The sequence below is a fragment of the Anas platyrhynchos genome, chromosome 5 (assembly GCF_047663525.1).
Source record: "Anas platyrhynchos isolate ZD024472 breed Pekin duck chromosome 5, IASCAAS_PekinDuck_T2T, whole genome shotgun sequence".
NCBI classification, from domain to species: Eukaryota; Metazoa; Chordata; class Aves; order Anseriformes; family Anatidae; genus Anas; species Anas platyrhynchos.
Window position 1 is genome coordinate 27,379,117 of NC_092591.1, and position 10,362 is coordinate 27,389,478.

Sequence of the window (10,362 nt, forward strand, 5' to 3'; positions counted from 1 at the left end):
GTAGGGACATGAATATAAGATTGAGGATGGAGACTGCTGTGGGAAGTGTGTTGAAGTAGCTTGCAAAATCAAACTAAGTAACAACACTATTCAAGTGCTCAACGTAAGTATTCTATTCAATTTCATATCTCAATTTCATATCTCAATTAATCAATATGTCCCTGCCTAGTAAGAATCTGTTTAACATTGAAATTACTCTGAGAACTACACAGTTTTCTGAAGATTCACTTGGAAAAAGAATTCTTGATATTTGCGATTAACTGGGTAATGGTAACTATTTAGATCTAGGATTTCAGCTTTTAAGCAAGCCAGCTTGCAAAATTTGGCTTTTCCCATTTACCGCTTGAAAGAACTTCAGATGCATCTCAAAGTCATTGAAGTGTGAGACCTTAATCAGCTAGACATTTTTGAAGTAACCATACTATACTTGATCTCAATGGATTTTTTTTCTCTTCAAATCATAGGTTGATGAGACTCTGCCACTTGATCTCTGCAACTACTACAAATGTGAAAAAATTGAAGATCAATATGTTACAGTCCAAACTAAAAGAGTGTGCCCTGAATTCGATCCAACAGAGTGTGATCCTGTAAGTTTTAATCAATTCTTCATGTATCAAATGCAGCTTAAAAGCTCAAAGGAGGCAGGGAAGAAAGAAAGAATGCAACAAATCACTTTCATTAAAGTTGCAGAATGAAATTAATTTTGCTGTAACGATACTATTGAGAGAAACATACTATTTTTATGTGAGCCTACAAGGATTCAAGACTTCTGTGGTGTGGACTCAGCCAGTAAGACACCCATGGTTTCGCTCTGTTCATCACAGAGGAGCCTTCTTCCTAGTATTAGTAATGTTAACTGGTATTCATACTCCTGATTGTCATCCATGCTTTAACACAAATCCTCCTTCTTTATTTCTGCAAAGGATGAAACAGAGACTACTCCTGATGGCTGCTGCAAGATATGTAAACGTAAGTAATACTGTGTTCATGTTTTCCACTTCTGAACAGCTATATTCAACTTCTGTCTATATTCAGGTGGAAGGAAGGATTCATCACTCCCCCATTTTTCACTTATTCTATTTATCAAGACCCTTTGTTTCAGTTTCTTCAAAAGGAAAAAGCAAATGTTTGCCTGATATTGAATACCACAACTCAAGCCACCGATGCTCAAGCCTCAGCACTATCTTCCAAATACACTGTACAGCTGAGATCAAAGAATAACTTGAAATCCCTAAACACATTACACAGTATCCCCTACTGTTGCATACTGTACATATATTCTCAATAATAAGACCTCATGCACAGTGAAGTTGTTTAAGCATGTAGTTCTAAACTGGAGGTTTGAAGCATCTGTTTATTTTTTTCTGTTCTTCTGAAGCTACAAACTGCAAAGTTTACAGCACAAAAACAGTGATCCGACATGAAGACTGTGAATCTTCTGAACCTGTTGAGCTGGCCTCTTGTCAAGGGACTTGTCCTGGCTCCTCTGTGTAAGTTCCCAAAAAAATAATTTAGCATCCCTTTAGCTTCATTTGTAGTGTGGTTTCTGTTAACTTAATCACAGAATAGCAACAAAGTTAACATGTTCACAATTCCATTGAGTAGAATCATACTCAAAGAACAGTTTTGCTATTGAAAATATAAGTTATTAAAAATCACAGTCATAAGGTAGTGAGGGAGGGGAGTATGTGTGAAAAAAGTCACTACGGGGTTCTTGGGTGTTGATTTTTAATGAGAATATATGCCTTCTTTTTCTGGCAAAATGCAGGTATTCTTTTGAAGCAAACCAGATGCAACATGAATGTAGTTGCTGCCAGGAGTTCAGCAGCCAAACAAGAGAGGTGACCCTGACTTGCCAAAATGGAACAAGCATAAATTATAACTATGTCTATGTGGAACAGTGCCAGTGTATGAATGCATGCACTTCACAGATCTCTCAAATAGATGATTACCAATCAAAAATCAGTGAAAAACTGACATGATCATTGCCAAAAGAAAACAGAGCCTAGGGAAGCTAGAATCACATCTTCCTGAAAAATAACCTGCACTTCTTCTTTAACTGATACTATTTCAGTTTGTTATCTTTTATCTTACTTTATTTTTTTTGTAAAAACAGGTTTTTGTTTTGTTTTGTTTTATTTAAATGATACAGTTTTAAAAGTGAAAAATAAATGACCATGCAAAATATCTTGCTGTACATTATGGAAATAGGTCAGTATGTATCAGTGCGATCACAGATCACAAAATTGACTTTCTACAAAAAGACTAAAAGGGCTCTAAAAATAAAACCAGGAAACAGTGTAGCTACATTGCACTTAACTCTTGTGACTAGAGAAAGTTTTATTGGATAGCATTTTCATGGATGTAATGCTCTTGACAGACATCACACAGTGACAGAGAAAAGACTGTTTTGCTGTTCATTTTGTCTCTTATTTGATCAATAAAACTTTCAGCATTTTTCAAATGCATGAGTGGTGACTTTGATACTTGTGTTCACTATCTAAATGATGGGAAGTTAATGACAGCAGAGTTCTCTTTTTTTGTTGTTGTTGGTGGTTTTATAAGATCAGATTGGTGTAATCTCAGTTTCCTGTATTATCTAAAAGTTTTTGAATGGATTTACACTGGAGAGAAATGTGGCTGCATTTTCCCACAGCAGTTCATCATGTTCACCTGCACTGTTTGGAGCATTTACCATACCAGTATCTGTTACAACACAGAGCCTGATATCTAACCTAAAGGCTTGGCTGAAAAACAAAGGAGGAACTGATTGATCAAATAATTACACATTTTATACGTGTTTATTTAGAAGTGGAATTCAATCCCTGACTGAAATCAGTAGCACCCTCTCTATTGGCCTTCTCAGGCAGGACCTGATCTCATATTGGGATTATACAGAGGGAGGCTATACATTTTAGCATTGAACTCCATATCATAAGTACAGTTTGCCAGACCCACAGCGGGAGCAAAGGCTTCAAGCAGGGTTACTACCTATGACAGCAGAGCAGACAGTACTTCCTGCGCCTTCTCTGATAAGGCCACTTGTCATTGGGAACAGGGGCTGGAGCCAGACCAGCCCTGCTCTGCCTGTTCCACAATTTCACCACTGCATTCTCAGACCCTGAACCCCAGGTATCACTCTGAGGAGACATCAGAAGAGCAACTGGGGGTGTCAAGCAGTTTGACAGCTTCCATGCAGCTTTCCCTATCTCTGGCTTCTGCAGTGTTTAGAGCTTTGGGCATATCATGACAGGAACAAAGTGAGCCTGCTGGAATCTAGAACTGTGGTGGCATGCATAACCAGCACACCTGCCACGGGAGGGCTTGCTGTAAGAGGCATTCACATACACCGGCCATGTGAAACCTGGCATTATAATGCTGAGCTAGCAATCAAAATTTGGGTTGGGCAAATCAATGCCTGCAGAGTTCACAGGTCACTGGGTGCAGAACTCAAAATCCCAGGACAGTAACATTAAAAAAAAAAAAAAAAAATCTAAACACTTCTGAAACTGCCTTTGAGCTCAGACTGAAACCAGTGAAATTTGGGTGCATTTCCCCTTCCTCTCCACCTCCCTAATCCCTATACTCCAGGTGTTTAGTACCATGTTCACAGTTTACAAAGCTTCCTTAACTTTTCCTGGGCTGCTGGTTTTCCTGAATTGTTAGTACTGTGTTAGCACATTAATAGGACGTTCCAGTTCGAGTCTTAAGCTGCCCTCTAATGGTCATTTACTTTTCTAAGAACTAACACAGGACCTATTTCCTTAATTCTACTGGGGACATTAAGCTTCACAGAGCATCTTCATCCATCAGAGATCAGTAACAGTAGCAGTTAAAAATATTTTAATTGAATGTAAACTATGGAAGATGTAGAGGTTATTCCTCAAAGCTGGATACCAAATGAGATCTCACTGGGGTCCTCAATGGGAACGTACCACATTCCACATTCATGGGGAAAAAAAAAAAAAACAAAAAAACACCATAATTGACAGGCCAGAAAATATGAGTGTAGTTCAGGTGTGGTGTTTTGTGTTTTTGTTTGTTTGTTGTACTTTAAAACCAGTCCTTTGGAAAATGCTAGAGACCACTGAATTTTGTCTGATGTCCTTAAAATACAGTTTCTCATTTTTTAAGGGAATTTTCTCCTCTTGATATTCCCACATTATGCGCTCTCTTCAAAGTTTGCTTGGGACTCGGAGAAAAATTGAGAAATAGGAAAATTCACCATAATAAATGGAAGCTGTTCTCAGTTTACAGCATCAATTAAATTTCATCTAGTCTTTTAAATTATTTTTAGTCTATTTGGCTATTTTCTAGTCCTCCATCTGACTGAACATTGTCAATAGTTTCTATTTTGGAAAGCCTAGAGCAAGCATAAGTAATCAATGTGGAAGGCAAAGGGCCTTATAAATGAATGCTGTGCAAATATCTCATCCAGTTCAATTCGGTGATAACTAAGTTTTGTTCTCCCAGTTATGAACTATGGCTACATATTATGGACGTTCCTTTGAAACTTGCAAGTGTCTTATGTGTAAGTACTACAGTTCCACAAATACACCAGCTTTTACCGAGCACTTATATTTGCTCAGTTCTAATGCGAGATCAGACAATAAAACCTTTAAATTAGTTGCAAATGGGACATACCTAAATTATCAATACAGTCAAAACAAATCTCCACAGATTTGTTTAAGTGTCAGAACATTGCCACATCAATAAATTGCACTAACTGGGTAGTTTCACCATATATGCATATTACTACACGACCTCCCCTAATGCAGAAGTCCACCATAGTTAGTTATGAATTTACTATAGAATAGAAATTACTTGTCTATTTCCTAATGTAGACAAATGTTTTTCTGTGTTAAGTTTACGTGAAACATCAGTGTACTTCATTATGGTAAATATAGGCTGAAAAGTCTGTTTCAGTTTCAGGTTATTTTGATATCCCCCCACAAATTTTTAAACCTCATGCTACAGGCCATATGCTGATTTTTAATTAGAGCTGTGAAAAAAATAAATCTCATTTTGCAACTTTCTCTTACCAGTACTATAAAAAAGGACACAAGGCATGTACCTCACAGGGTTATTTTCTGTGCAATGATCTCAGCATCAGTTTCTGCCAGCAGCAGTACATAGGCTGGACTGACTGCCAGCCTTATTCCTGTTAGGGTTCAAATGAAAATTAAATATGCAAGAGGATATACATGTATATTACAGCTTTCTATGTGTGGTTAATTACCAATTAAGAATACATAGTTGATGGTTAAACACCTGAAAAATCTAACAATAACCTGAAGTTTCTCATGCAGCAGTGCTTACCACATGATCTGCAATGAAAACGGGCCTGATCCAAAACAGTAAATTTTGTGAAAATATCCTTTTGATACCAGGCTGATTTGAATCAAACCCCGCATTTAAGGAAAAAGACAGGCAATGTTGTTTACATTGCTAAGTACCTCACCCCTGAAAGTGCTGATCCAGTTCTATTAATACAAACAAGCTTAGGTACTACAGCCTTATTCTCATGACTAAATTGTGTAGATGTGCTACTCAATTGCCATAAGAAAGCTGCTTCTTAAACACTTCTCAGATTTGTTGGAAGCATTACTATTTCTTGGCTGCATACACATCTCTTTACAAAAGAAGGTTGCAGCACACAATATGGAAATCCATTTTCCTTCTCTCTCTAATTAGACTGTTTTTCAACATAACATACTAAACAGTGATGGGAAACAGGACATGAGAAATCCCTTGCAATCAGATTATCATCCACATAGAATTTCTCATTTTCTCACCTATTTTAAGTTCTTACAGTATCTAAACTGTACATGAACGTGCCCTTTCTAACCAATTAGAGATTTTAATGGTATGCAATTAAATTCAAATTTACGCTTTGTAAAAACAACTCAAGTAGTAATTTTCTTCATAACGTTAAGAATAGTTAGAAGTACTAGTAAAAAAATGAACATTTTTCAACACTTCACTGCAACTCGAAGTAAAAAATATTAAAAATAGCAATACCCTCATCCCTCTTGTTTACGAGTTTCTCCATATTTTCTGGCACCACATAAGTTAGAACGAATTTAGAACTTATTACAAAATTCCATGCCATTAAAACCATGCTGTCATAGCCTTTTAAGTTTTATATTTTCTTCAGTAGTTATACTGCAGCGCTGGAACTGCGTATCTGATTCCTCTTTCTGTTCTTCAATGCCTCTCACTATCAGCAAAAAAGCAATCTTTGTGTGATGATCAAAAAACATGAGGCAGACTGATAAAAACTTTTGTAATCAGTCTGTTGTTTGAGTTTGAACACACCTACAGCAGACCGGTATTTTCATTCTGTAAATTTTTATTAAATGAAGTAATCAAGCCCTAAACTAAACTGAAACTGTTGCCAGTTTACTTGTACAAGATTAAATTTTAAAAAGAATCTAGTGATAATAAGCAAGCTTATTTGACACTGCTTTGATAAAGAACAGAATAAATACTGTTTATAAAGGGAATTCCATTTTGTGAGCTGGCTCTAAAGAGATGCTACAACACATGTTTTAAAAATTACTTAGTGCTTCATTTCTTTTTATGTTTTAAAATAAGCGAATTAAGCATTTCATATTAACCTGAATCCACCACATTAAGCTGAGTACTATCACAGAAATTGTACATTGTAGACCATGACCAAGAGCCAAACTACTGAAACTAATCCAAAAAGAAACACAGACAGCACAGACACAGAAGGTGAACAGCACAGTGAGTTAAAAAATACAATAAACTTACTTTATAATTGGAATAAATTTAAAGTAAATTCAATCATCCCTCATTCACTTCCAATGAAGACTGCATTACAATTTAAAAGGTTGCTCAGTCTGCTTCATATTCCAGATTATCACACTCAATACTTTAAAAATATGTTCTAAATGAATTCTTCAAATATTTCATACAGCAATATTTTCATGGTTCTCCCACACATGGAAATACAAATGTAACGAAGATCAATTTCAATCTACTTGCTTCTACAACCTCACTATTGCAATTTATTTGCAGCTTTTTCTTCAAAAGTTATGGTGTACTATAAAGTACAGCCTGTTTTCCTTACAAAATTAATTCTACATTTTGGCAAATAGAAAAACAACAACAACAACCTTCTGGTGTATACAAACAGTAGTATGGAAATAGTTCAATTTGGGTTTCTGAACAAGCTTACTGAAAACCTGGGAGAGAAGGCTGAAATCGCCAGTAGGCTACACCTTAAAACTGCTAATAATACTTATTCTTCCTGCTTACTCTAAAACAAACAAACAAACAAAAAACAACAACTCATATTTGCATTTCTTCCTAGAGGCCCTGTTTTCACTGATATACTTACATGTTTTAAGAATTCAAAATACACTGTTTTCTCCTTACACCCCCAAATTGCATCACTGGTTGATAAGCACTGAAATGAAAACGCTAATAAATACTAACATGTTAAATAGATGTTTTCGCAATCACAGGAACACCAGCATTTGCTTAGTAAAATAATTCTCACGTTCCTCATCTCTCACAGTGTGCTGAAGAAATGTAAGAGCAAATGGTAAGTTTCAGAACTCAAATCAGGATAGGCACTGCCACTCAATGGTTACAAGAAGGCACGATTTGAACTCGATTTCATTTCAAACTAGTTACAGAATCACACAGAATCACAGAATTTCTAGGTTGGAAGAGACCTCAAGATCATCGAGTCCAACCTCTGACCTAACACTAACAAGTCCTCCACTAAACCATATCGCTAAGTTCAACGTTTAAATGTCTACTAAAGACCTCCAGGGATGGTGACTCACCACTTCCCTGGGCAGCCCGTTCCAATGCCTCATAACCCTCTCGGTAAAGAAGTTCTTCCCAATATCCAATCTAAAACACCCCTTGTGCAACTTTCGCCCATTCCCCATGGCCCGTTCCCCGCCCTGCTCTGTGCTGTGCGGCCTCACCTCGAGTACTGTGTGTGGTTCTGGGCACCACAGCATAAAAAGGACATGAAAGTGTAGGAGAGTGTCCAGAGGAGGGCTACAGGATGGTGAAGGGCCCAGAGGGGAAGACGTACGAGGAGCGGCTGAGGGCACTGGGCCTGTTCATCCTGGAGGAGACTGAGGGGAGGCCTCATCGCGACCTACAGCTTCCTCACAACGGGGAGCGGAGGGGCAGATCTCTTCTCTTTAGTGACCAGTGACAAGACCCAAGGGAATGGGGTCAAGCTGAGGCAGGGGAGGTTCGGGCTGGACATCAGGAAGAGGTTCCTCACCAAGAGGGTGGTCACACACTGGGACAGGAGTTTAAGAAGCGTTTGGATGTGATGGGAGCCGTCGGGCTCCCAGGGCATGGTTCACCTTGTGTTGCACAAGTCCCCCCTTCAGACTCCATGCAGAACAGCAGCAACAAGCGGCGCTGAGGAGGCTGCTGAGCTGTTCTCCTTGCCCTGCTAGAGGAGCCAGGACAGGCAGCAGAACTGCAGCTCCAGAAGGAGTGCAATTGGAGCCCATGGAATCAGCTCCTCAGCTAAATGCTCCCCAGGGCTGTGGCATTTCCTGACCCGGTGTGGTACAGACACTCACAGACAAAGTGTTTGTTCAAATAAACAATATATTTTCTGATTTTTGCAGAGCTCAGAGCTCCTGGAGTGAGTGGACGCTCCCCAGGAGCCCAGATGGTCACTGTCCAGGTGGAAAGAGGAGTCTCTGCTTCAAGCTTCCCTGCAGCAGTGTCTTCAGCTGCATGGGGTGTGCCTCCCCCAGGGGTGGTTTTGCTGCAGAGATGACATGGAGGAGCAATTCCCAGCTGAGCAGCATCTTCTCCATGGGCAGCGTGCTCAGCTCTGGGGCATGTGGCAAGCAGGGTGTCACTCCTTCAGCTTCGCAGCCACCGAAATCATCACTGGTGAAATGTGCGTGCTTGCCACGAGGATGGTGGTCAGGTCAGGAGGTGGGTGACAGCGGTCGTTGAGGCATGGGTGGCAAAGTTGGTGCCTACCAGGATACAGACACAGAGCTGCAGATGTCTGAGGTGCAAGGTGTGCCGAGCATGCTGAGGTGTTTCCTGAAGAGCATCTCTGGCACAGCGCAGCTCTGGGGTCACCTCGTGCTGCTGCGAATGCTGGCCTCTGACTACTCGAAGGTCAGGTAGGTGTCCGAGTCGTCCCGCTTCACTCCAAGCATGAGCTCAATGGAGAGGCTTTTGTTGGAGGCGTTGGTCAGCATGAACTGGCAGAAGCGGGTGGAAGGCAGCATCGTTAGCTGCAGCTGGGCTGACTGAGGCACAGCCCCCCAGGCTTCTGACACCAGCTCCTGGAGCCATTTTGCCGCCTTCCACACATCCAAGTAGGAGCCGCAGCAGAGGGTGTCCAGGAGGTTTGGGTCCTGGTCCTTCAGCTCGTGCTCAGGATGGTGGAGGAAGCACAGCACATCGCCCAGCATCCGCTCCCGTGTGCACATGCACTGCAGCTCCATGCGGAGGCAGGAGTTCCTCGCCAGCCTCTCCCCTTCGGTGCCCAGCTCCAGGTGGAAGGCGTGCCCGGGCGGTGGGTTCAGGGGCACGAGCAGGCGGTAGATGGTGTCACGCTCAGTGGGACCGGAGGTGCTGCCCACCACAATGGCTGGCTGCAGCTGTGGCATGAACTCGTTCCTGGGGAGGCCCTGGCAGGCGGCGAGCAGGTTGTTCACCAGTTCCTCCACGACCTTGCACATTCCTCCCAGGTTCCTCACCGGCCGCTGCAGGTACTCGCTGACAAATCTCCGGGCATCCAGAATGTCACTGGGGTCTTCCTCGGAGTCGTCGTCCTTCCTTCGGGAGATGCCTTTCTTGGTTCTGCTGCGCCGCTTATGGCAGAATTTCATGAGCATGCGGCAAAGCACAAAGAACAGGACGATCTCTCCGGTCAGGACCCAGAACTGCCAGTGCTGCAGCACCGACAGGAGCAGGGTTCCCACATGCGCCCAGCCGTGCTCCTGGTCCCTCTGCTCGATTTCCAGCAGCAGCTGCATCATGCGAGCCTGCAGCTCCTCTGCACGCTGCTGCATACGCGCGGTTGTAGGCGCGTCGAGTTCATCGCCGACTTTCTGTGGGCTCTGAATTAAGCCCAGGAAAGTCAACGCAAAGAAGATTTCCGAAACCATGGTCTGCAAGAGTTGAGAGAGAAAGGGGTCAGCTGGGTGGGACCTGGCTGGCAGCCGAGGGAGCCGGGACAGGAGCCGCAGACCCCCGGGGTCGGGTAGGAGAGGGGGTGAGGGAGCTGGGAGGCAGCAGGGACTGCGGCCAGAGCTGGCGGTGACAGCCACGAGCCCTGCCCTGAATGGCTGGGCCCTCGCTGCAGGCTTAGCAGCCCTCAGGGGG

At 42.0% G+C, this 10,362-nt stretch overlaps 2 protein-coding genes across 2 annotated transcripts in view; one reads left to right on the forward strand and one right to left on the reverse strand.

The window, feature by feature from the left end:
* Positions 1 to 2,468, forward strand: part of LOC101798382 (uncharacterized) — a 40,311-nt gene extending 37,843 nt beyond the window's left edge. The window contains exons 37-41 of the mRNA XM_072038385.1: positions 5 to 103; positions 465 to 587; positions 924 to 969; positions 1,379 to 1,490; positions 1,769 to 2,468. Coding sequence (XP_071894486.1) covers positions 5 to 103; positions 465 to 587; positions 924 to 969; positions 1,379 to 1,490; positions 1,769 to 1,982 — 594 coding nt within the window. The 3' untranslated portion in view covers positions 1,983 to 2,468. The remainder of the gene's footprint in view (positions 1 to 4; positions 104 to 464; positions 588 to 923; positions 970 to 1,378; positions 1,491 to 1,768) is intronic.
* Positions 2,469 to 6,037: 3,569 nt separating this feature from the next.
* Positions 6,038 to 10,145, reverse strand: LOC140002590 (inositol 1,4,5-trisphosphate receptor-interacting protein-like 1). The gene has a single exon (XM_072038386.1). The coding sequence runs from the start codon at positions 10,143 to 10,145 to the stop codon at positions 9,138 to 9,140; it is 1,008 nt and encodes a 335-aa protein (XP_071894487.1). The 3' UTR covers positions 6,038 to 9,137.
* Positions 10,146 to 10,362: the final 217 nt, after the last annotated feature.

Coding starts and splice junctions, on each gene's coding strand:
- LOC140002590 (XM_072038386.1), bottom strand. CDS start 10,145: ATGGTTTCGGAAATCTTCTTTGCGTTGACTTTCCTGGGCTTAATTCAG.